The sequence below is a fragment of the Macaca mulatta genome, chromosome 20 (assembly GCF_049350105.2).
Source record: "Macaca mulatta isolate MMU2019108-1 chromosome 20, T2T-MMU8v2.0, whole genome shotgun sequence".
Taxonomy (NCBI): Eukaryota; Metazoa; Chordata; class Mammalia; order Primates; family Cercopithecidae; genus Macaca; species Macaca mulatta.
In genome coordinates, this window is record NC_133425.1 from 16479315 (window position 1) to 16505630 (window position 26316).

At 51.3% G+C, this 26316-nt stretch overlaps 2 protein-coding genes across 31 annotated transcripts in view; one reads left to right on the forward strand and one right to left on the reverse strand.

Annotated features, from left to right (window-relative positions):
* NDE1 (nudE neurodevelopment protein 1) overlaps positions 1-23017 on the forward strand; it is an 83973-nt gene extending 60956 nt beyond the window's left edge. For 5 of the 11 annotated variants that reach the window (XM_077984040.1, XM_028840592.2, XM_077984038.1 and 2 more), the window contains one exon: positions 11810-13105. In XM_077984040.1, coding sequence (XP_077840166.1) covers positions 11810-11978 — 169 coding nt within the window. In that variant the 3' untranslated portion in view covers positions 11979-13105. 11 annotated transcript variants of the gene reach the window in all.
* Positions 542-26316, reverse strand: part of MYH11 (myosin heavy chain 11) — a 154362-nt gene continuing 128587 nt past the window's right edge. For 6 of the 20 annotated variants that reach the window (XM_077983997.1, XM_077983990.1, XM_077983988.1 and 3 more), the window contains 15 exons: positions 24724-24930; positions 22760-22864; positions 22518-22670; positions 22031-22279; positions 19000-19212; positions 18478-18690; positions 17800-17961; positions 17243-17371; positions 16878-16966; positions 15980-16103; positions 14787-14995; positions 12552-12660; positions 12296-12468; positions 6216-6254; positions 544-1489 (listed from right to left, as the gene is read on the reverse strand). In XM_077983997.1, coding sequence (XP_077840123.1) covers positions 6224-6254; positions 12296-12468; positions 12552-12660; positions 14787-14995; positions 15980-16103; positions 16878-16966; positions 17243-17371; positions 17800-17961; positions 18478-18690; positions 19000-19212; positions 22031-22279; positions 22518-22670; positions 22760-22864; positions 24724-24930 — 2166 coding nt within the window. In that variant the 3' untranslated portion in view covers positions 544-1489; positions 6216-6223. 20 annotated transcript variants of the gene reach the window in all.

The window sequence follows — 26316 nt, forward strand, 5'->3', positions numbered from 1 at the left end:
AATAGGAAAGGGGGTCTCTCTTAGCCAGGCTGGTTTCCAACTCCTGGCCTCAAGTGATCTTGCCATCTCCGCCTCCCAAAGTGCTGGGATTACAGGTGTGAGCCACTGTACCCAGCCACCATATGACTTTTTGTAGAAAGTGTTTACTGACTCATTGGGAAGACCTTGTGTTTTAACTTAAAAAATCAAGGAAATCCTGTATTTTTCATATGATACTGGTTTTGATGAGTGAAGATGTTCTTCCCAGTCATCTTCAAGGCAGGGGGCAGTGGCCCTTGGACCACACATCACCTTATTTCTCTTCCCCCGCCCACCCCGCCGAACGGCCCAATAACCCCCTTAGTCTCGCTTTGCATTTCTGCTCTGCTCTTTTACTGGCTGTGGGGTCATAGGCAATTGATTTCACCTCTCTAGGCCTCAGTTACTCCATTCATGAAATAACCCTGACATCAGAGAGTCTTTGGGACAATGAAGCAAAACCCAGCTTTCCCCAACTTCTTTTCCTCTCTAGAAGGCGGCTCAACAGAACAGCCAACGACACTGTGATTTATAACCGTTTATTAGTGAAGGTGTTTTTAAGCACAGTCAGGGTGTAAACAGTGCAGCATTCCTGCTCCCCTCCGTGGGAGCAGCGTCTCCTTTTCAATTCATGTGGTTACAGAAGGCACTTGGTGAACTGTGCGTGTCTGAGGTGTGGAAACCAGGAGAGGAGGAAAGAAGTCTCAAAGGCCTGATGTGAGAAGTTGGAAAGGTTCGCAGGTTACGGAATGAAGGGGGGGGGGTGGCGGCGACACCCATTTCGGTGACTTTCTCCCCATTTCATGTAAACAAAATTGCCAGGGACCAGTTACCATGGATATGTTTTTCTAGAAACTCAATGTCTGCACAATCCATAGAACTGGAGGATGTGTCTGTTTCCTGTTGGGTTTTTCTCGTCCCTTACATCATATGAAATTCAATTTATACCTAGAATAACAGGGGTAGTGGGGGTGGGGGTTGTTGAGACAGGCTCTTTGTTGCCCAGGCTGGAGTACAGTGATGCAATTACAGCTCACTGCATTTTCGAACTCCTGGGCTCGAGCGATCCTCCTGGCTCAGCCTCTGTAGTAGCTGGGACCACAGGCGTGTACCACCACGCCCAGCTTATTTTTAAATTTTTGGATAGACAAGGTTTCACTACGTTGCCCAGGCTGGAGGGTGGTGGTTTTTGTATTTCTTGTGTGAAAGGTGTCTGTGATGTTTGGAATTTGAGAATGGATTTAGACAATGCTAAGTACAGTCTGCTGGGTTTTGCTTTGTTTCGGGTTCTTTGGTTTTTGGTTTTTCTTGCCGTGGTGCAAAACTCTATAAAGTTGCTTATTCACTGGCCTTGGTTCCGTTGAAGTCTGCATCTCGAGTGTCCATTTCCTCCTCAGAACCATCTGCATTTTCAATAACTCGACGTCCTCCAGACCTTCTAGAAGGAACGAAAGAGGTCTCGTTTCCTCGCCTGTGGGTTGTAAGGAAACATATTTCTCTAGCAAAGAAACCGTCATGGTTGGGATAGATTTTTTATAAATCTATTTTAAACTTGTAGCTGTAGTCCTATGGCAATAGACATCTATTTTTTAATGGCAGAAAACACGGCACAAATAAGATGCAGATATTCAAGTTGAAGTCAACAAATCCTGGCCAGTCTTAAGGCATGATTGATTGAATTTAATCAGCTGAAATTGGTTGTGGGGAGTGGAAAAGGTTTTTCAAAGCAAGACTATCTGCTTTTAAAAATGTCAGGCTTGGTCATTTGAGAACCCCCAGGATTCTGGTCTTTGATTTAGAATAGGAAAAAAAACCCCAAAAACCAAGTAGGGGATTTTGTCTTCTGACTTTATTCATAGCCCACGGGGCAGAGATGAAGAGAGAACATACTGTTTCTCTTCCGTATGTCCTCACCCCCATTCGCCTTAGAGGTGGGTTTTCAAGGTTTGAATTGGAAGGTGAAATGGACAAGGGCAGCCTTGAGAGAGGGGGAGGTGAGGGACACAGAGGCTCCCTGGTTAAAAGGCGGGACAGTGCCTCTTGCTGGTGTGGAGCTTCCTGGACTGAGTCTTCCCTACCGCAGGGACTGCTGCATCTGTTTTGCTGACCGTGGAACACACCACACATGGCATAAAACGGGTGTCCAATGATTATCAGAAAAGGAGATGATACGTGTTAATCCAAGGTGGATTATTTTATTGAGAGGAGGTCTTGATATTGTTGCCCAAGATGGTCTTGAACTCCTGGGCTCAAGCAGTGCTCCTAACTTGGCGTCCCAAAGTGCTGGCATTACAGGTGTGGGCCACCACACCTGGCCTCCAAAGTGGATTTAAAAAAATGTGAAGACAAGAGTCTCTGTCACCCGGGCTGGAGTGCTGTGGCATGATCTTGGCTCACTGCAACCTCCGCCTCCTGGGTTCCCGCGATCCTTAAACCTCAGCCTCCTGAGTAGCTGGGCATACAGGCACGCACATACCACCACTCCTCGCTAATTTTTGTATTTTTAGTAGAGGGGGGATTTTGCCATGTGACGCGGACTGGTCTCGAACTCCTGGCCTCAAACAATCCACCTGTCTCAGCCTCTCAAAGTGTTGGGATTAGAGGTGTGTGCCAGTGCGCCTGGCCTCCGAGGTGGATTTTAGCTCCAGCCGGTAGGACACCCCTCTCTCTCTCCTTACTACTCCCATCTCCTCTCTGCCCTGGTTCTCTAAGTTTATCACCTCGACTTCACAAGAAGGGCTGGTCATGTGAGGGGAGACTTTGGGTAGGAGGAAGGGAGTGGGCAGGAGGAGGAAAAATCAGACCCGCCTTGCTGCTGACCTGCACTGTCTGGAAGAAACACTTAACTCTCTTCAGCGACTGCAACAAATAATCATGTTGGGTTCTGGCCACGTGGCCCTGTTTGACCTGAATTGGAAGACAGGTCTTATTTTAGGACATCAAAGAAGCAAGCAGACTTTTGCTCCCTACACAAAGGCTGGACAAGAAGCCACAAGGATGAACACAACTCAGTGACTGATTCTTTAGTCAAAAGGAACAACTCGGCCGGGTGCAGTGGCTCATGCCTGTAATCCCAGCACTTTGGGAGGCCGAATCGGGCGGATCACGAGGTCAGGAGATCGAGACCATCCTGGCTAACATGGTGAAACCCCGTCTCTACTAAAATACAAAAAAATCAGCCAGGTGTGGTGGCGGGTGCCTGTAGTCCCAGCTACTCGGAAGCTGAGGCAGGAGAATGGCATGAACCTGGGGGGTGGAGCTTGCAGTGAGCTGAGATGGTGCCACTGCACTCCAGCCTGGGCAACAGTGCGAGACTTCGTCTCAAAAAAGGAACAACTCAGGTAAGATTAGAGGCGTAAGCAAGACCCAGAGATTCATGATCGCTGAGAAGAGGAACTCCCAATATGACCCTTTTGTTGACAGAAGATGGGAGAGGCCCCAGCTGGGAAAGCCCACCTGGCTGTAAAGGAGGGGGCTTCCGGCAGTGCAGGAATCAGGAATAAAGACTTAAAAGTTGCAGCCACTCCAAAGTAAACACTCCTAGTCCAGCTTCACAGAGAAGCTTCTGGACTTGCAGCCGTGCTAGAGAACTCTCCATCCTTCTCTCTCTAGACGTGACCCTCAAGTCTGTCTTTTAGCACTGTCTTGCAAGCACTTGACTCAGAAGGATCCCCAAATTCAGAGCAGACAGCAGCAGCAGTTTGGCCATTCCCTGTACGCTCCCCACACAGCTTGCTTCCTTACAGTTTTAACTCCAGGTTCAAAACCTGATGGGCTGGCCGGGTGCAGCAGCTCATGCCTGTAATCCCAGTACTTTGGGAGGCCGAGGCAGGGTGGATCGCTTTTGAGGTCATTTGTTGGAGACCATCCTGGCCGACATGGTGAAACCCCATCTCTCCTAAAAATACAAAATTAGCCGGGCGTGGTGGTGGGCGCCTGTCATCCCAACTACACAGGAGGCTGAGGCAGGAGAATCGCTTGAACCCAGGAGGCAAAGGCTGCAGTAAGCCAACATTGCGCCACTGCACTTCAGCCTGGGCAACAGCAAAACTGTCTTTAAAAAAAAAAAAAAAACCAGATGAGCTAACCTGGAGCTGAGAAGTAGTCCCTAACCTCCTCATCAGTGCTCCAGGCACACACTTTTTGGCTCTTGGAAGAGTCCATTTGCTAACTGGAAAAGCTTAATGGATAAATTTGCTCCCTTGGCTCCCTTGACCTAAGAAATACCTTGTGCCCTGGGTCATTGGAAGCTGCTTGCTTGGCTGTCAGCCTGCAAGACACTCTGTTTTGGCTCAAGTGCTTTTCTTGGAACTGGTTTCAAATTCTAGACCAAGGTTGGCACCAACTATACCTGTTACAGGAACTAAGGGACCCCCTCTAAAGGTTTTCTTAAAGGGTCTGATCCTGGAGAATCTGTTTTTTTGTGGGTTTTTTTGAGATGGAGTTTCACTGTCTCACCCAGGCTAGAGTGCAGTGGCGCAATCTTGGCTCACTGCAGCCTCTGCCTCCCAGGTTCAAGCGATTCTTTCGCCTCAGCCTTCTGAGTAACTGGGACTACAGATGTGTGCCACCTCACCTGGCTAATTTTTGTATTTTTAGGAGAGACGAGGTTTCACCATGTTGGCCAGGCTGGTCTTGAACTCCTGACCTCAAGTGATCCATCTGCCTCGGCCTCCCGAAGTGCTGGGATTATAGGCGTGAGACACTGCGCCTGGCCTAGCATTTGGATTCTATTCCTGGACCCAACTTATCCAAGGCCTCAGGAATTAACTTGAATGTAAGCACCTGCTGCTTTGCAAGGACTTGGTTTCCCACTGACCGGTGGGTTCTGCAATTCAGCCAACCCTGGAATTCGTCTTATCCTGTGATCCCAATGAGCCGGCAGGAGAGCTGCTCGAAGTGTCCCAGAGCCTCATCTGCTCCCCCACAAAACTGGCTCTTAACAAGACCTCACCCCATGCTAAAATTTAAGTATTTTGGTGGTGACAGCAAAGTTGAGATTCTCCAAAAATGAACATGCATACAAATGACGGTTGGTTTGGCCTCTCCACGAGGTGAAAGAAGTCAGATCCACATTGCCTAACTTCACCTATGAAAAGTTGTTCATCATGCCTGTAATCCCAGCATTTTGGGAGGCCAAGGTGCATGGATCACCTGAAGTCAGGAGTTGGAGATCAGCCTGGCCGACCTGGTGATATCCTATCTCTAATAAAAATACAAAAATTAGCTGGGCGAGGTGGCGGGTTTTTGTAATCTCAGCTACTCAGAAGGCTGAGGTAGGAGAATCGCTTGAATCCGGGAGGCGGAGGTTGCAGTGAGCCAAGATTGCGCCATTGCACTCCAGCCTGGGAGACGAGACTCCGTCTCAAAAAAAAAGTTTTTCAAGTCCCAGAGAAGCAGAGACCTCTTTGTGCTTTCTTGGGAAGGGCCCTGTGTACATCCTCGAGTCTTGGGTGTCCATTCCCCATTCCCTGAACAGTACGTGCCCGTGAAGTCTCCAGAAAAGGCTCTGCCAGGACTGTGCTTGGCTTTGCGGTGGTCAGCTTCCACCCCATGTGCTGAAAATGCAGTTTGTAGTTAGACATCATTCAAGCCACGTGCAGCCCCCGACATTTGTCAGACATCGCAGTGAGCTCATTTCCTTTGCGGACAAGCCTGTGAAAGCTGAATCGTGGGAGGACTGGTTGCTGCGCTGCAGTTACCATGAACTTTGTGATTTCTGACTTGTGACCCAGACCAGCCAACTAGAAGCCAAATACATTCTCTAGGAATGTGCCCAGATAGTGGAACTGTCATATTCACTCAGTGGAGTATCTTCACTGGACAAGGGAGGACAGCACTGCTGAGTGCCCTGACAGTGTAAGAGTGGCTTTTGGCATGAAGAAAAATCCAAGCCACACACAGCCTCTGACATCTCGTCAAGATGCAGTGATAAGGGCACACTGTTGGGTGTCATGTCACATGCACTGGCCAGAGGCAGGAAGGACAGTGGGTCAAGAGATGAGGTCAATTTGTCATCCTGATCTTGGTTTCAATGAAAGACAGCTTTGCACTAAGATATCCAAGCCTTCAGATTTTGCAGGAATTTCGTGGAAATGTGCAAGGGTTTAAAAATCGGGGTGGGCAGAGGGGCGCACTGGGCAGAAAGGAAATGGATACTGAGACAACACACAGCTGCGAAGCTGAAGGCATGGTACCTGGTGCATCACTGCGAAGTTTCCTGTTGGGGGGGCCCTCTGAAACAGAGAGAGAATCCCCGGAGGTTACCATCAGCAAACGAAAAGGAGCCCAGTTAAGTATATTCTTAATTGTTAGACATCTGCTTTGATTTAATAAGTAAAGGCACTCTTTTTTGAGATGGAGTCTTGCTCTGTCTCCCAGGCTGGAGTGCAGGGCTGCGATCTTGGTTCACTGCCACCTCTAAGTCCCTGATTCAAGCGATCCCCTCACCTCAGCCTTGCGAGTAGCTGGGATTACAGGCATGCCCCACCATGCTTGGCTAATTTTTGTATTTTTAGTATAGATGGGATTGCACTATGGTGGCCAGGCTGGTCTCGAACTCCTGACATCAAGTGATCCTCCTGCCTTGGCCTCCCAAAGTGCTGGGATTTGGGATTACAGGCATGAACCACCACACCTGGCATTAAAGGCATCCTTAAGTCAACCTTGCAGTCAATCATCTGATACCAAGAGCCCTTGGTGAGGCTGGTACATGAAATGATAAGCAGTTTTTTGATACTCTGTCACCCAGGATGGAGTGCAGTGGCGTGATCTATCTCTGCTAACCGCAACCTCCGCCTCCTGGGTTCAAGCGATTCTCCTGCCTCAGCCTCCCGAGTAGCTGGGATTACAGGCATGCACCACCATGGCCGGCTAATTTTTGTATTTTTAGTAGAGACGGAGTTTCACCACGTTGGCCAGCCTGGTCTCGAACTCGTGACCTCAGGTGATCCACCCACCTCGGCCTCCCAAAGTGCTGAGATAACAGGTGTGAGCCACTGCACCCGGCCTAGTTTTTTAAATAGAAAAGAAAATGTCTGTCCTTTAGAGCTACTTTTAAGAACCTCCTATACCTGTTCAAGGAAGTAAAAGCATTTGAGCAAGTGAGTTTGAAAAATCAGTGTCAGAAGCCAAGAAGCCCCAGGCAAGGCACCTGCAGCCACATCTCCCTTGATTAATGATTAGTTGCTCTTCATTCGCTTTGGGGCCTCTAGCAAGAAGGGAGAGGTGGAGGCCTTGTGCGGCTCTTGTCGGAGGTAACCGGCAGTGTACCAAGTGGTAGGTCCGTGGGTCTGGCTTTAGAGTAAGGCTTCTGTTGAGATGTGTCTGGCTGATAAAACTGGGTGAAATTCGCACTGCAATTCCTTCTTGGCTGAGGAGCCAGGCATGCTTACCAACCTCCCTTAGGACCCTAGTGCCCGGTTTTATGTTTTTGTGCACCTAAAAAAGGCAGGATAGACCTTCTACCTGCATTACGTGTGTGTTCATGTCGGAACTGGCAAAAACGGTCTTTTTGTTCCACTCTGCCCTTGGCTGCCCAAAAAGGCTCAAGTGTCTGGGACAGAGCGCACAGGGGATATCCAGCGTGTGCTCAAGAATCACTGGGCCGGCCGGGCGCAGTGGCTCATGCCTGTAACCTCAGCACTCTGGGAGGCCAAGGCAGGCAGATCATGTGAGGCCAGGAGTTTGAGACCAGCCTGGACAACATGGTAAAACCCTGTCTCGACTAAAAATACAAAAATTAGCCGGACATGGTGGTGCGCTCCTAAATCCCTGCTACTTGAGAGGCTGAGGCAGGAGAATTGCTTGAACCCGTGAGGTGGAGGTTGCAGTGAACTGGGATCACGCCACTGCACTCCAGCCGGGCGACAGAGCTAGACTCTAAGAATAAATAATAAAAATTAAAATTAAAAAAATCACCGGGCCTGAGAAAGGGAACCAGAGACAGCAGTGGGGTAGAGAGTCAGAGTGGCTGTGTCCCCATCCCTTAGCCCAGCCTCTCAGGAGGGGCGGGGGACCAGTTGCCAGCAGAGCACATCCAAGGGTTTTTTTTTTTTTTGGGACAGAGTCTTGTTCTGAAGGCTGGAGTGTAGTGGCGTGATCTTGGCTCACTGCAGCCTCCATCTCCTGGGTTGCAAGTGAGTCTCCTGCCTCAGCCTCCCGAGTAGCTGGGATTACAGGCATCCACCACCACACCCAGCTAACTTTTGTGCTTTTAGTAGAGACAGGGTTTCACCATGTTGGCCAGGCTAGTCTCGAACTCCTGACCTCAGGTGATCTGCCCACCTCGGCCTCCCAAAGTGCTGGGATTACAGGCGAGAGCCACTGCACCTGGCTCCTAGGAGTCTTCACGGTGACAGCAGCTCTCCCCCTCAATCATGGGAGATGCTTCCAGGCCCCAGCTGTACTGTGAGAGCTTAGGCCTGGTTTCTCTCCTGTCCATGGGAGGCCAACAAGCCCTCGCCCTTCAGCGAGTGGGGCTCTTCCCTGAAGGCTTGGTGCCCTGCTTCAGCTGCTTTCTTCCCCTTTTCAGAGGGGTTTGGATTTTTCCCTGTCTCGAGCAGTGGTCCCCAAACTCTAGAGGTGATTTCCGATGGCTTCCGGGCATGCCATGCGGTAACTGAACTGCACCCTGAGAAAGTCATTTCCTTTCCAACTTTTTAAAAACAGGTCTAATTATTACGTCAGAGAGAGTCTATTTGGGGCTAATGGCTGTTGTCACTCCCTTTATAATGGAGAAGTAGCCTTCAGGTCTTGGTGATGAAGTTGTGGCCACAATAGCTAGATACTGAACTTGATACTCTTTTCATTGTATTAATTTCATTGTGACCGGTTGATAGAGGTGATGCTGGTTTAAATATATAGGGGTGGTATGTTTTATTTGCAATTATATGCATGTATGGTTAAAACTTAATTGAAAAGATCAAGTCATCGGCATTAAAGGTGGTAAGAGGTTTAGCACATGGCTGTGGTGGTATGAGAATGAAGCGGGGGAAATATCTAGGACCCGAGGGATAAAGGTTCACTTTGCCTGGTGCTGTCCTAGACATTGGAGATTTTTTTTTTTTTTTGAGATCGAATTTTGCTCTGTCACCCAGGCTGAAGTACAGCGACACAATCTTGGCTCACTGTAACCTCTGCCTCCCAGCTTCAAGCGATCCTCCTGCCTCAGCCTCCCGAGTAGCTGGGATTACAGGCGCGCCCCACCACACCTGGCTGATTTTTGTATTTTTAGTAGAGGCAGCGTTTCACCATGTTGATCAGGCTGGCCTTGAACTCCTGACCTCCGGTGATCTACCTGTGTTGGCCTCCCAAAGTGCTGGGATTACAGGGGTAAGCCACTGCACCCAGCCTGGGCAGGATTGTTTAGGGCACGATGACCAGATTCTCTCCCACAGATAGGATGTAGGGTATAAAGGAGACAAAAATGTTAAGAAGGATCACGAGGTTTGTGATCTGGATTGTTGGCAACTTCATTTTAGCTGCTTGGCTGGAGAGAGGGGCCAGTTTGGGGGTGAAGAGGTTCATTCAGTCAGGGCTTGGGGTACAGCACGTTTGGTGTGAGCTGCCTATAGTCATCCATGTGGGAACGGGAGGCCAGTCTGAGGTTCTAGGAAGAAGCTAGGACTTCCCAAAGATGAACTGAGGAGTCATTAGATATAGATGGAATTCTAAAGCGCCAAGACTAGCTGAGACCTCTCACCTAGAACGGGACAGAGATGAAAAGAGAACTGAGGCCGGGTGCGGTGGCTCATGCCTGTAATCCCAGCACTTTGGGAGGCCGAGGCAGGTGGATCACGAGGTCAGGAGTTCAAGACCAGCCTGAGCAACATGGTGAAACCCATCTCTACTAAAAATACAAAAAGTAGCCAAAAATAGCTTGAACCAGGAGGCGGAGGTTGCAGTGAGCTGAGATAGTGCTACTGCACTCCAGCCTGGGCAACAGCGCAAGACTGCATCTCAAAAGAGAACTAAGTTGATACCCTAGGGTGCTCTGGTGGTGAGCAGGTTTTGAGATGAGGGATCAGCAGAGGAGAGGAAGAGGGACAACCCCACAGATTGGGGGGACAAGCAGGCGAGGATGGTGTGTAGGAAGTCCAGGGAAGCAAGTGAATCAGGCCAGAGGCATGATGGGCTGCGTCACGTGCTGCTGCCCTGTCAGAGGACATCTGGCCATTGGTGTTGCTCATGTGAGGCTTCTGGGAGAGTGATGGGTGGGGGCGAGGGGAACCAGCAGCTCTTCATAGTCTTTTTTTTTTTTTTTTTTGAGACCGAGTCTCATTCTGTCACCCAGGCTGGACTGCAACCTCTGTCTCCCGGTTTTAAGCCATTCTTGTGCCTCAGTCTCCTGAGTAGCTGGGACTACAGGCATGTACTGCCACACCTAATTTTTATATTTTTTGGTAGAGACGGGGTTTCGGCATTCACATAGTTTTGTAGTAAGGGTAGCAAGGTAGATGTGGGGCTAAGAGGTTATTCCATTTGCTGATGGAGCAAATGAAAGAGAAAACCTTGCAAAGTAGGGATTTTTGGAGCCATGTGCTTGAGTGAACAAGAGGGCTGGGTCCAATGGAGGTGTTGGCCTTGCTTGGTGCCAGAGGGTTTAGCACAGAAATGAAAAGAAAGTAGAAGTGTGCAGAGGTGCAGGGAGGTAGGGCGATGAGGCAGTGGGAGCTTGTGCACGTTTCATGATCATTTCTGCTTTTGATTTAATTAGGAAGTAAGGTCCCCAGCTGAGAGTGACCGTGGGGAGGAGTGATAATAAGTTCAAAGAAAAAGTGAAAAGAGCAGAGAGTGAGAAGATAAGAGAGGCGTGTGGAAGACCCCTGAGCAAGGCCTGCTCTATGGGAAAAGGTGGAGAATGGGTTTTGGGTTTTTTGAGACAGGGTCTCACTCTCTCATCCAGGGTAAGTGCAGTGGCTAGATCATGGCTTACTGCAGCCTTGACCTCTGGGGCTCCACTGATCCTCCCACCTCTGCCTCCTGAGTAGCTGGGATTTTAGGTGTGCGCCATCACGCCTGGCTGATTTTTGTTTGCTTTTTGTGGAGATAGGGTCTTGCTGCTCTTGAACTCCTGAGCTCAAAGCAATCCACCTGCCTTGGCCTCCCAAAGTACTGGGTTATAGGTGTGAGCCCTGTGCCCGGCCAAGTCTTGAGTTTCATTTGGGTTGTGCTTTCACCAAGTGATTGCAGCAATGCAAGAGGGGGAACCGGCTATTGAGGTTCCGCGATGGGGGTTACTAGACGGTTGGTTTGGAACTGGGTCAGAGGCTGATGGCATTGAGGGAATGAAGACCCTGTTGGGGACAGAGCCAAAGAAAGGTGGCGCCAGGCAGACAATGAGATTCCTGAGGGTCAAACTGTGAGGGCTCCTAGGAGCACTGGTTAGGCTGGTAGAAGCAGCAAGATCACCCGGAAAGTAAGGAACTGAGAGGCTGTGTTGCCCACATGGATGTTGAAATCATGGACAACTGTGAGGAGTGGCGTGGGAGACAGGAAGCCTGGAGCTAAAACCTCCAGGGAGCCAATTGAGATGGACGGACAGGGTGGTGGAAGCAGCCGTTGGGAACAGTGGGGACACCCCAAGGTACCAAGGCGTGGGAGAGAAAACAGCTCCCTCTCCAGTAATAGCAGGAATTCTCAGCGGGGGGGCAGCTGTACCCTCCCATCTCTAGAGACTTCTGGCAACACCTAGAGACATTTTTGGTTGTCCCATTGCAGGGTGGTGGAGTGGGGAGCTACTGCAGCTGGTGGGTAGAGGCCAGGAATGTAAACACCTGCTACTTTTCAGGGATCTTTTTCCCACTGACGGGAATGCTGGACAGCCCCCATACCCGAGAATAATGCAGCCCAGATGGCAGCAGTGCCGAGGGGGAGAAAGGAGGAGCAGAGCATGTCAGCAAGGAGGTGAAGTGCCAGGGGGCAGTGTTGCTTCAGTGGATGCCATGAAGACTCAGTGATGCAATGAAGGAGAGGCTGGAGGAGACAGTGGGGATAGCCCCTTCCTCCTCCTCACCTGGAGGAAGGGATAGGAGATGGTCGATCATTAAAGAAACTAGAAGGTAAGCTGTTACCAGGCAGGGCCCCGGTCTGATCTGGGCCTGCCTCAGTGCCTGGCCCACATTAAGCTTAGTGATTAAGGAGGAGCAGGAATAAACCACAGAAGGAAGTGGTGGCTGTGGGCACAGGGGGTGTTTGCAGGCCAAAGGGAGCCTGAGCCCCCAGCACTTCTCTCTGGCCTGAGAGTCAGGGTCTTCCTGGGCCACAGGCTCCTCACCTGAGCTTGCTCTTGAGCGCGTTCACCTCGCGGCCCATGGCCTCGTTGCTCTCCGTGGCCTCATCCAGCTCCCGCTGCAGCTTCCTGCGGTTGGCGTTGATGCGCTGGGACTCCTCCTCGGCCTCCTCCAGCTGCCTCTTGAGCTGCTTGACCCTGGCATTGCCTTTCTCTGCCTGTCGAGGAGAGTTGGAGGAGTGGGTAGGGGAGGCCGGCTGGAGGGCTGGGGGCTCGAGGGAGGCTGGGCTGCGGGGGCTACCTGCTCCTTGTACTGCTCGGCCATCTTGCGCTCGTCCTCCACCTGCAGCAAGACTTCCTTCAGCTTCTTGTCTTTCTGCTTCAGCGACTTGGCGGCCGCCTGTTTCTCTCTGCAAACAGCAAGGAAAACAGGTGGTTTCAGAGGAGGGGGGCACCTCTTGCAGCTGGTGTGTCACCCGGAGGTGGCATCTTGAGTGCTCTCCTGAGCCCTACATCTGGACTCCTCTCAAGGATCCGTCAGATAGAATAGTATTCAGCCCTGAAAAGGAATAAGTATGAATGCACGCCACAGCATGCATGAGCCTGGAATCCTTGCCCAGTGAAAGAAGACACATAGTTTGTGATTCTATTGATAATAATGTCCAGAATAGATAAATCCATCGAGACAGAAGGTAGATTTTGGTTGCCAGGGAGTGAAAGGAGTGGCTAAAGGGCATGGGGTTTCTATTTTTTTTGCAGGGAGGAAACAAGGTCTTCCTGTCACCCAGGCTGGAGTGTAGTGGTGCTCCAATGCCTGCTCTCCACCCGACTTCATAGTTCACTGCAGCCTTGAACTCCTGGCTCAAGCAATCCTCACCTCACCTACAGGCGTATACCACCATACTCAGACTTTCTAAAAGTTTTTTATAGAAATGGAGTCTCTGGCCAGGCATGGTGGCTCACGCCTGTAATCCTCGTATTTTGGGAGGCTGAGGTAGGCAGATCACATATGGTCAGGAGTTCGAGACCAGCCTGAGCCAACATGGCAAAACCCCATCTTTACTAAAAAGTACAATTATTAGCTAGGTATGGAGGTATGCACCTGCAGTCCCAACTACTTGGGAGGCTAAGGCAGAAGAATTGCTTGAACCCAGGAGGCAAAGGTTGCAGTGAGCTGAGATTGCACCACTACACACCAGCCTGGGAAACAGAGTGAGACTGTGTCTCAAAAAAAAAAAAAAAAAAAACTCGCTATGCTGCCCAGACTGGTCTCAAACTCCTGGACTCAAGTGCTGCTCCCACCTACCTCAGCCTCCCGAAGTGCCGGGATCATGGGCATGAGTGACCCCATCCGGCCTGGGGTTTCCTTTTGAGCTGATGCAAATGTTCTCAAATTGACTGTGGTGATCGTTTTACATGTTTGTGAATATACGAATAGCCCTTGAATTGCAAACTTTAAATGGGTGCATTGCAGGGCATGTGAATTACTAAAAACACTGCTAGAACAGAATGGGTGAGAATCCTTAGAGTCCAATGGTAAGAAATATGGGCCGGGCGCGGTGGTTCAAGCCTGTAATCCCAGCACTTTGGGAGGCCGAGACCGGCGGATCACGAGGTCAGGAGATCGAGACCATCCTGGCTAACCCGGTGAAACCCCGTCTCTACTAAAAAAAAATACAAAAAACTAGCCGGGCATGGTGGCGGGCGCCTGTAGTCCCAGCTACTCAGGAGGCTGAGGCAGGAGAATGGTGTAAACCCGGGAGGCGGAGCTTGCAGTAAACTGAGATCTGGCCACTGCACTCCAGCCTGGGCGACAGAGTGAGACTCCGTCTCAAAAAAAAAAAAAAAAGAAATGTGTTGTGATCTTATGCCTCATTCGACCCATAATTAAGCCTTCCAGTGTGTGTACCGAATGAGTTGCTGGTTGGACTTTTGTTTTTTGGGGGGTTTTTTTGTGTGTATGTGTGTGGCAGGGTCCCACTCTGTCACCCAGGCTGTAGTGCAGTGGTACGATCTCGGCTCACTGCAACCTCCCCGTCTCATGTTCAAGCGATTCTCCTGCTTCAGCCTCCTGAGTAGCTGGGATGATAGGCATGTGCCACCACACCTGGCTAATTTTTGGTACAGACAAGGTTTCACCATGTTGGCCAGGTGACCTCAGGTGATCCACCCAAATTGCTGGGATTACAGGCCTGAGCCACCATGTCCACCCTGATTGGATTTTTGGTCTGTTAGCATGCTATCCCCACTGAGGCTGAGAAAAGCCACATGTTCTGGGAAGGCTGGTTAATGTCAGGAGGACCATGGCGATGCTGCGAGCAGCTCACATTTTAGGTGCTTGCTCTAGGCCAGGCACCAGCAGGGCACTTTGCTGTGTTTACATTCAGTTCTCACAACACACCTGCACTGTGGGCACCACAGAGCTTGCTTCTTACAAGCCAGAACTGATGTTGGGAAGAGGTTCCCTGATTTCACTATGACCCCTGCTGTCCATCACCCCGGGACAAACTGGGTTCAGAACTCCAGAGCCGCATACCTGGCCTCCTGCTCGACCTGCTCCTCCAGCTGTGCAATCTTGGCCTCCAGCGCTGCGATAGTGGACTTGAACTTGGACTTGACGGCCCCCTCCATCTCCTGGAGCTTGCTCCTAAGCTCCTTGTTCTGCCGCTCGAGCTGCTGCCGGGCACTCTCATTCTTCTGGGCCGTGCTGCGCTCTGTGGCCAGCTCGTTGCTGAGCTGCTCAGCCTGGGGAGGAGAGTGAAGTCTGCGAGGTGAACTCAGGGAAGCCCAGGACAGTGCACTGAGACCATGCACCTCCTCCTGCTGCCTCCAGCCTTGTTGGGCCTCTGCACAAGTCCCTTGATCCCGGGCGCCCTGTCCTTCTCTCCTTCATCCTGTAAAACTCCACTCAAAGAGTTTCTTCCAGGTTGGGCACTGTGGCACAAGCCTGTAATCCCAGCACTTTTGGAAGCTGAGGCAGGCAGATCACTTGAGGTTAGGAATTCAAGATCTGCCTGGCCAACATGGTGAAACCCCTTCTCTATTAAAAATATAAAAATTAGCTGGGCAGTGGTGGCACGTGCCTGTAGTCCCAACTACTTGGGAGGCTGAAGCAGGAGAATCCCTTGAACTTGGGAGGCAGAAGTTGCAGTGAGCCAAGAGTGCACCAGTGCACTCCAGCCTGGGCAGCAGAGTGAGACCCTGTCTCCAAAAAAAGAGGTGCTTCCACAAGTGTCACAGTGCCACCCAGGCTGAACGAGTGACTTGTCCCTTGCTTTCTCTGTCCTGGAGTCGCCTGGAGAACAATGCCTGTTCACCCTACACCACAAGGGGCTCAGGTCACAGGATGGTCCCTAGTGCCCACCATGGAACTGGTGCTCAGTGACATCACCAAGGGCTCACTGGATAAGGCCAGAGCTTCAGCTGGGGGAAAACACAATGAAAGAGCATCCCAAGGCCCTGACTCCAGGGACAGCCATGAGGTTCAGGGAGCCAGACATGCCGTGGCTGGAAAATGAGATACTGCAGCATAGAGATGGGTGTTCTGAAGACAGCAGCCTGGGCACTGGTGTAAGGGCCCTGGATCTCTACTCTCAGGCCCTGCCACCCTCTTGTCCCTCAATCCAGGGCCTGCACGCAAGAAGCCGCCATGCGTGTGTTGACCGGTGCAGGATCCTGCTGCAGGAGAGACAGTAGGCAGTGAGACTGTGGTGCCCAGGCGGCCCTCACCTGCTGTGTGGCTTTGCGGACCCGGTCGCTCATGGCCTCCATGTTGCCCTGCTCCTCCTCCAGCTCCTCCTCCAGCTGGGCAATCCGGGCCTCCAGGCGGCGCTTCTCGTCCTGGAGTGCGTTCCTGGGGGAAGGGCAGCCATGTTGGGGGCCTCTACCCTCCCCCGGCTTAGAAGATGCCCCCTCCTTGGAGTGATGCCTCAGGGGGATTGCCTTCATCATCTAGTGAGGGAAACTGAGTCTTGGAGAGGACTAGAAGACTCATCTGTAGTTACACAGCCAGGAAGTGGGTGGCCGGGACTTGGACCGGGTCTGTGTCAGCAAAGCTGGAACTGGGATGGGGACCAGCACACTCCTTCCTGACTCTTTGCCCCCCCCTTCTCCCCATACAGCTACTTATTGGGAATGAATGAAAGCAGCCCCACCCCCAAACAGAGGCATGAAAGTGCTGAGGGAAAACCTAACCACCATGGGTCTGTCCCCAATCTCAGAGGATGCTTTGTCAGCAATAGCATTGAAATGGGGGTCCAGGGCCAGGCACGGTGGCTCACACCTGTAATTACAGCACTGTAGGAGGCCAAGGTAGGAGGATCACCTGAGGTCGGAGTTCAAGACTAGCTGGGCCAAGGTGGTGAAACCCTGCCTCTACTACAATTATAAAAATTAGCTGGGCACAGTGGCACATGCCTGTAATCCCAGCTACCTGGGAGGCTGAGGCAGGAGAATCACTTGAACCTGGGAGGTGGAGGTTGCAGTGAACCGAGATCTCACTACTGCCCTCCACCCTGGATGACAGAATGAAACTGCCTCAAAAAAATTTAATAAAATGGGGGTCAAGGATGCTGCCTCTGCCCACATCCTCTGCTTCAGAGCCGACTTCCTCCATTCAGTTTCCTACCTTCCCGACAGGCTACTGGCCAGCTCCTCTGCCAGTTCCTCCTTCTCAAGGTCCGCCTGTTTGCGAGCCCTCTCAGCTGCGGCGAGGTCCTAGGTGGGTGGGAGGAAGCCTGCTGTCTGCCAGGGAAAGGCCAAGCCCCACCGAGAGTCCACCCTGCCTCCTCAGCCACCCTTGAAAGTACATGTTCTTCCTCTGAGCTCAGGGGAGGCCCCATGAATCCATAGAGGAGGGAAGCATGTGTCTTTCTAGACAGGTGGAGCCCATAGGAGGAGGAAATAAATTCTGGGAATGCACAGACTGGAGCTGCCAAGGGTTGCTACCATAACACCCGCATCTGAGGCTCTCCTAGCAAGACGAGGCTTTACCTCTTGTAGCTGCATGAGGTCTGCTTCCAAGCTCTTGGCTTTCTTCTCATTCTCCTTGGCTGTGGCAAAGATCTCATCTCTGGAGGCACGGGCATCTTCCAGCTCTCTTTGAAAGTCCTTCATCTGAGCCTGCATGAGTCAACAGGAAGGACAAGCTCAGATGTCCTTACTGCCCCAAGTTCTGCTGTCCAGTTTAGCTTTGCACACCTACCCCTCTGCAGTGAACCACAAAGAAGTTCCCATTGCATGAGCATGGCCCTCAGTCCCAGGTGGCTGGTGGCGGACTGGGAGCACCATTCTGGATGGGCTCCACAGACCTGCCTGAGAAGCCCAGCCTCTGATGTGATCTGAGGGCAGTGGCCAGATACCTAATAATGCTGCCCTACCCAGGGCAGGAGACAGCCACCAAAACCGGAATGGTGCTAGAAGAGCCCCAGCTGAACCCACACCAATGGCAGGTGTGGGCTGGCTTCCTGGAGCCTGCTCTGCTGACTTTGGTGGCCTGAGGGCACTGTGGCCTCCCTCTGCCCATGCCCCGAGCTCCTAGTGTCACCCACCTGCAGTTTGCGTAGCTGCTTGATGGCTTCCTCCCTCCCCTTGATGGCGGAGTCGGCCTGAAGCTCCAGGTCTTTCAGGTCCCCTTCCAGCTTTTTCTTCGCTGCAGCCGCCAGGGCACGTTGCTTTCGCTCGTCTTCCAGTTCCGTCTCATACTCGTGAAGCTGGGCGAGGGAGAGAGATGTGTGCTGCCCCACTTGCCCCTGGGAGGTCCTTTAGCCCACCCCGGCAGCACGTCCCCCCTGCGAGGCAGGCATCTCATCCCAAGTTGCAGATGAGAAAACGGAATCTCGCGGGGTGCGGGTGGCTCATGCCTATAATCCCAGCACTTTGGGAGGCCAACAGGAGAATGGATCACTTGAGGCCAGAGAGTTCAAGACCAGCCTGGCCAACAGGGTGAAACCTCATCTCCCCTTAAAAAAAAAAAAAAAATTAGCTGGGTACGGTGGCGTGCGCCTGTAATCTGAGCTACTCGGGAGGCTGAGGCAGAAGAATTGCTTGACCCCAGGAGGCAGAGGTTGCAGTGAGCTGAGATAACGCCACTGCACTCCAGCCGGGGTGACAAAGAGACTGTTTCCAAAAAAACAAAAAGGAAGTTTCCATGCCGACCGTGAGAGGTGGTGATAGGAATGAACAAAGCCACCCCACCGCCCTCTGCTGGCCTCCCCGGCAGCACGCACCTGTCTCTGCAGTTGCCGTCTCTTCTCCTCATTCTGCTCGTCCCGGGCTTGGAGATCTCTCTCGAACTGGCCCTTGAGCGCCTGCATGTTGACTTCCAGCCGCAGCTTGGCGTCCTCCGTGGCCTGCAGCTCGTCCTCCAGCTCTTCCAGCTGCGTCTTCATCTCCTCCATCTGGGTCTCCAGGGCGCGCTTGGACTTCTCCAGCTCATGGACCTGCCGGCACGGGTTGAGAAACCCACCGTGAGCGGCAGTGCAGGAGGTCTGGGAGGTGGCTTTGGCCTCCCACAAGATGCATGGCCAGGACTCAAGATGGCCCCTGAGAGCTCAGACCCCCCAACTCAGACCCATCCTCGACTGCCATTCTCAGCCCCTCCCAGCCCCCGCACCAGTCCAAAAACCTTCCATTTCCAAAGATAGTTCGCTATGAAAAAGGCCCGGAGCCAGCTTCTCCCATGGACTGATGAACGGCACAGAGGGTGGGTGGGCGAAACATGGACAAGGAAACAACCCAGAGCCACTTACGTTCTTGCCCACGTCATCCTTGGAGCTGACCAGGTCTTCCATTTCGGCTTTGAGCATTTTGTTGGTCCGCTCGAGTTCCTCTTTGGCTTCCAAGGCCTCTTCAAGGGCCCGAGCCAGGGACAGGGCCTTGGTTTCCTTCTCCCTGGCTTCGGCCTCGGCTCTGTCCCTCTCATCCGCGTACTTGGAAGAGATGTTTTTCTCCTCGGCTAACAACTGCAACACAGCATAAGACCCAGAGGTGACTTCTAGGCATATCCGGGGTCAGCTTCACTGAATTGTAAATACCGGGGAAAAGCCCTGTGTCCTACCAAATGTATCGAGGTGCAGGTGTAAGCAATGTAGGTTGTCTATGGGAGTAGTTTATATAATAATCTGGCCTTCTGAATACTACATCAACCTTATGCAGAGCCAGAAATCAGCTGAATCGTTTTTTTGTTGGTTTGTTTGTTTTAGATGGAATCTCACTTTGTCACCAAGGCTGGAGTGCAACGGCACAGTCTTGGTTCACTGCAACTCCGCCTCCTGGGTTCAAGCGATTCTCCTGTCTCAGCCTCCCGAGTAGCTGGGATTACAGGTGCCCACCACCACGCCCGGCTAATTTTTGTATTTTAAGTAGAGACGGGTTTTGCCATGTTGGCCAGGCTGGTCTCGATCTCCTGACCTCAAGTGAGCCTCCTGCCTCTGCCTCCCAAAGCACTGAGATGACAGGTGTGAACTGCCACACCTGGCCAAATTGTGCTTCGAAACCACTAAAGCTACCCACGTTGCTTAGAGCACACTGAGGTGAAAGTGACATGTAAAGCTACCAGAAGCTAGTTATTATTTTGTTTCATGGCCACAAGTAGCTATTAATATCTCATAAAACTATCCTAAGTGCCTTAGTAGGGAAACGGTAAGCGTGGGTGGCCCTGCATACGTATCTCTCTGCTTGGAGAAGCAACTCAGAGAACATTCCATGCCCACGTTAATCTCATCTTCAGAGAGGACAGAGCAGATTATGAATTGTAACATCCAAAAGCCAAACTTCCACTATTGAGCAAAGACAGGGACCTCTGAATGGCACGGTCAACACAAAAATCCCCCGCTATGTGTGACACTGCACTACACTCTGTGACAGGAAAATAAAAGCAACCTCAGGCCTTCAACCAGGTAACGAAGCAGTGAAGATGAGCTGACAGCCCAGAGGAGAGGTGGCTGATGGGAAAAGGAGGAACTGGGATGTCATCTGAAGTCCTGACACTATGAGGCCAGTCAGGGAGGGGTAAGGAACCCTCAGGCATCTGGCATTTAGCCTCACTGTACAATCCTCATTTTATTTTTGAGACGGAGTTTTCCCTCTGTCACTCAGGCTGGGGTGCAGTGGCACAATCTTGGCTCACTGCAGCCTCTGCCCCACCCTGGGTTGAAGCGATTCTCCTGCCTCAGCCTCCCGAGTAGCAGGGATAACAGGCATGCGCCACCACGCCCAGCTAATTTTGGTATTTTTAGTAGAGACACAGTTGCACCATGTTGGCCAGGCTGGTCTCAAACCCCTGACCTCAAGTGATCCACCCGCCTCAGCCTCCCAAAGTGCTAGGATTATAGGCGTGAGCCACCGTGCCTGGCCTCTCAAACTGATTTTTAGAATAACCCTGAGTCACTTGTAAACTCAGTCATATTTACTAAATAATATATCTTAAAAGTTGGTATTTAGGGGTTTGGGTCATACAAGGGTCTGCATTTATCATACAGTTAGGAGTGGTGCATTTCATCACATGTAAGTTTTACCCCAAAAGAAGCAAAACTATGTTTAAAAATAAACTTTTTTTTTTTTTTTTTTTTGAGACGGAGTCTCGCTCTGTCACCCAGGCTGGAGTGCGGTGGCCAGATCTCAGCTCACTGCAAGCTCCGCCACCCGGGTTCACGCCATTCTCCTGCCTCAGCCTCCCGAGTAGCTGGGACTATAGGCGCCCGCCGCCTCGCCCGGCTAGTTTTTTGTATTTTTTAGTAGAGACGGGGTTTCACCGTGTTAGCCAGGATGGTCTCGATCTCCTGACCTCGTGATCCGCCGGTCTGGGCCTCCCAAAGTGCTGGGATTACAGGCGTGAGCCACCGCGCCCGGCCTAAAAATAAACTCTTAATTAATATGCAATGTTGAGGTGTGGAAGGGGAAATGTACTGATGTAATTTGCTCTGAAATGTACCCAAGAGATAAGGCATGATAGATAGAATTAGTCTTTATAAATAAATATGTGGGCTGGGCATAGTGGCTCATGCCTATAATCCCAGCACTTTGGGAGGCCAAGGCAGGCAGATCATGTGAGACCTGGAGTTTGAGACCAGCCTGGACAACATGGCAAAACCTTCTCTCTACTAAAAATACAAAAATTAGCCAGACATGGTGGTGCACGCCTATAATCCCAGCTACTTGAGAGGCTGAAGCAGGAGAATCGCTTGAACCCAGAGGTAGAGGTTGCAGTGAGCTGAGATCGCACCACTGCACTCCAGCCTGGGTGACAGAGCTAGACCCTGTCTCAAAATAAATATGTGATAAAGTTCATATAATACAGTGTCAATGACTGAATAAAGGTGGTGTCCTTACAGATGTTCACTGTACAATTCTGTCAAGGTTTCTGTGTGCTTGGAATTTTACAGAATGAAATCTTAGGGCAGGGTGGTATTAAAAGTATAGAAACTGAATTACTTGGGAGACTACTCAATAGGTATTGCATAAATATTTTTAGTGAATGAAATATGCACCTCATTCCTTCTTGAGGCTACAAACTAAGGCATCACCATGTGTGCAGGTGACCCTCATGGTGCTGGTACCCAGAAAAGTCACAGACATCAAGACTTCTGTGCCATCCTTGCTGTGACCCGGTAGCCTTGATGCTCCATGGTCGCCCAAGACAAGATAAGAGAGCCTCCCATGGCTCCCCACAGAGTGGAGAGGGGATGCAGGCACAGGCGGGAGCCACGCGTCGTACTCTGCAGAGCTGATTCCCCTACCCAACATCCACGGCCAGAGTGGAGGACACCCCACGCCCTCTACCTGATCAAACTTCCTCTGCTTCTTTTCCAGGTTGGACACGAGTTGCCGCTGGTTGTCCAAGTCGACGACCAGGTCATCCAGCTCCTGCTGAAGCCTGTTCTTGGTCTTTTCCAGTTTATCATAAGCGGCCGCCTTCTCCTCGTACTGCTGGGTGAGGTTCTCGATCTCCTTCTGGAATCTCTTCTTCCCCTCTTCCAGAGCTTCCACGGTGCTGGCAAAGTCCTGCAGCTTCTTCTTCGAGTCGGAGAGCTACAAGGACAGCGTCCAGGGTGGGGTGAGAGGGGGACCATGAGTGACCCCTGTCCCTGGCTGCACAGACTCTGAGAAGCGAAAACCATGTCTCCTTGTTGGAGAAACCCAATAGCAGGGGAAGCGGGGGGGGTCAAGCACCATCGCACCAACACTCCACCACGATCTGCCCGTGGGGGATCTCAGCGCAGAGAAGTTGAGAGGACCCGTGACGGAAGCAAGGGCACAGGGCAGGCACCTGGATGTTGAGAGTGGAGATGTGACGCTCCAGGTTCTGCTTGGCCTCCATCTCCTCGTCCAGCTGGTCTTGCAGGCTGTTCCGCTCCTCCTCCAGCTGGCGCAGCTTCGTAGACACGTTGAGCTTCTGCCGGGTTTCTTCTTGAAGCAGCTCCTGCAAAAGGAACGCACGGAGGTCCCAGGGACCCGCCCCGAGGAAGGCCACCCCCCCAGGTCCCCTGGATGATGTGGCAGGACACTCACCTGGGTGTCCTGGAGCTGGGAACTGAGGGATGCCACGTCCTTGGCCAGCTTAATGGCCTTCCCCTCGGCTTCGTTAAGCATCCCTGTGACGCTCTCAACTTCATTCTGAGGGTGCCAAGAGACTGTTAGTCAAAGCCTCTAGAAAGGGATCCTCATTAAAAGGAGCCCTTTTTACTCAAAACACGTGGTGTACCCTCATGGGCTAGGACTTGGGGTGTCCACTGTTTGAGAAAATACCCACAAGGTATGGGACTCTGATAAAAAAAAAAAAAAAAGTCTGTGGCTCGAAGGGAACTCCGTCACCTATGAGTTGGGACCCTGGCCCTCGACTTTGTGGTTCTAAGAACTTATTTGAGCCCCAATTGTATTGACTGGGACCTGATCCCACTAAATGGATCCTAGATCCCTGCCAAAGTTGGTAGAGACAAAGCAGCAGGTCTGAGAGTCCAGACGAGGTGCTGTGGCTGGTCCACTCTCTTAAGGTTGGAGACAGGAGACCAGGATGGTACTTAAATATCCGAGGGATGCTGTTCATCCCCTCCTTCCTCACTCCTACTCTTTGTTCCTTCACTGACCCTGATGGCCAAAGCCAGAGACGCAGACCCTAAAGGTAAAAACGCCCTCTGTGTATTCTCTGGCTTTTACTCCCTAGTGTCTCTGCATAAGTCCCTTTGAAGGTGTTAGCCTACCCCTTCATCCCTTCCATTGACAAGGAGGATATGAATGATCTTGACACTGCTTATATGAGGGCAGCAAAACCGCTGCTCTCAACTGCATGTGGGAAAAAAACATCTCACTTAATGCTTACCCTGGCCCTTGGTCCCTGGCTGTGAACATGTTAAATATTTATGAAAACTTTGGCCACATCCCCACGAGTGGAAAGGCAGGCTAAACGTCTATTCCAAGTGAAAGAAGACCAAAGACAAACAGACCATGTCACTCATCAGCTTAAAACCCCTCAACAGCTTCGCATCACCCAGAGGGAGGACCAATATACGTGTAATAGGTCTGCAAAACCCCACATCATCTGGGTACAACCTCCTCCTCCAACCCCACTCTGTACTGTCTCCCCCTACCCCCAACCCCAACTGGGCACTCCAGCTCTACTGGTCATATGTCTCTCTCCTGATTTTTCTACTTACCACAGGGCCTTTGCACATACTGTTCCCTCTGCCTGGTAGACTTATCCATGCTCCCTAGGGAAGCTTTCATGGCCCCTCCTCCCCCAGCTTAGGCCTCCTGGTTATTTACACTTAGGCATCATGTGCCTTCCCTTTGCTGCATCATTTGACATTCATTTATGTGATTATTCATGTCTTTCTCTTCCTTTCCCCTTACTCGGCTGGAGTCCTACTGGGGCAGGGACAGTGTCTCTTCTTCCTTGCTGCTGTTTCTCAGGATTAAGCACAGTGCCTGGCATACAGCAGGTACTCAATAAATACTTGTCAAATTGGCAAAGGAAGGTTTTTTTGGGTTTTTTTTCTTTTTTTCCTGAGACAGAGTTTTGCTCTTTTGGCCCAGGCTGGAATGCAATGGTGCGGTCTCTGCACACTGCAACCTTTGTCTCCCGGGTTCAAGCGATTCTCCTGCCTCAGCCTCCTGAGTAGATGGAATTACAGGCACCCACCACCACTCCTGGCTAATTTTTAAGTATTTTTAATATTTCTAATATTTTTAGTAGAGACTTTTCACCATGTTGGCCAGACTGGTCTCAAACCCCTGACCTCAGGTGATCCACCCACCTCTGCCTCCCAAAGTGCTGGGATTACAGGCATGAGCCACCATGCCCAGCCAGAAGGTTTTTTAATATTTAATTGAATAGGGAGATCATCGCCCCCTCTCTGGGAATGCAACTAGAGGAAAGGACTTGCCTTGCAGCAAGAGAGACCTCAGCGAGCCGGGAAGAGGCTCCTTCCCACAGAACTGGACACCACCCAGCACTGCCCACCACGCCACCACCTCACCTGCAGCTTGTGGACTTTGTCGTTGAGCTCCGCCCGGGCTCGCTCCCCATCGCTGCACTTGGACTGCAGCTCCTGCACCTGCGCCTCCAGCTTCTTCTTCTTGTGTTCCACCTCCTGCTTGGCCTGGCCCAGGACCCGCAGCTCCCCGGCCAGGTCTGCGTTCTCCTTCTCTAGTGTCTGCTTATTCTTGTCTAGGTTTGCCTTGGCCTGGCGAAGGAAGCAGAGGGGAGGGAGAACAGGGCGGCTGTGGCCGGGAGAACGTTTCAGACTTTGCCCTTTCCTCCCTCAGAGAGGTCCAGGAAGGAACACGGCAGGGGGCACACAATCACCAGTAAGAGATTTGGGGTTTTTATTTTTGTTGTTAATTTTTTTGAGATGGTGTCTTACTCTGTTACCCAGGCTGGATTGCCGTGACGCGATCTCGGCTCACTGCAACCTCCACCTCCCGAGTTCAAGCTATTCTGCCTCAGCCGCCCAAGTAGCTGGGATTACAGGTACCTACCACCACACCCAGCTTATTTTTGTATTTTTAGTACAGACAAGGTTTCACCATGTTAGCCAGGCTGGTCTCAAACTACTGACCTCAAGTGATCCATCCATCTTGGCCTCCCTAAGTGCTGGGATTACAGGCATGAGCGTCCGCGCCCGGCTGATATTTTGGATTCTACTTTCCTAAAGCTCATGGGTTGCAATCTGGGATCCCACAAGCGGTGTCCAACCTGCTATCATGACCCCTTTGACCCCTTCACTACTTTTAAAAAAATGAGTTGCCAACGTTTTAATAAATGTCACATACAAATCCGGATTCCCAGCTTCTTTTTCAAAAAACTTTGTTTGAAGGCCCGTCATGGCAGCTCATACTTGTCATCCTAGCCCTTTGGGAAACAGGCAGGAGGATTGCTTCAGGCCAGGAGTTCAAGACCAGCCTGGGCAATGCAGTGAGTGAGAGACCCATCTCTACTAAAATAAACCATTAGCTGGATGTGGGGGGCACACACCAGCAGTCCCAGCTACTCAGGAGGCTGATGGCAGGATCACTTGAGCCCAGGAATGGGAGGCTGCAGTGAGCTATGATCACACCACTGCACTCCAGCCTGGGCAACAAAGTGAGACCCTGTTTCAGAAATAAGTAGCTTTGGGAGGCCAAGGCAGGTGGATCACTTGAGGTCGGGAGTTTGAGACCAGCCTGGCCAACATGGCAAAACCCCATCTCTACTAAAAATAGAAAAATTAGCTGGTGGTGGCGCACGCCTATAGTCCCAGCTACTGGGGTGGCTGAGGCACAAGTATTGCTTGAACCTGGGAGGTGGAGGTTACTGTGAACCAAGATCATGCCGCTGCATTCCAGCCTGGGTGACAGAGTGAGACTCCATCTCAATCAATCAATCACTCTAACATTCTATATCATGACTGTGGTGGTGGTTACACAATACACATTTGTTTAAAATTAATGGAGAGTAAAATGGATAAATTTTACTGCATATGCGTCAATAATCCTAAACTTGAACAATAACAACAACGAAAGATCTGGAAACAGGGGGTCTTGCTTTCCTTCAAGGCAACAATATGCCAGATCTAAGTAGCGGCTGGCTC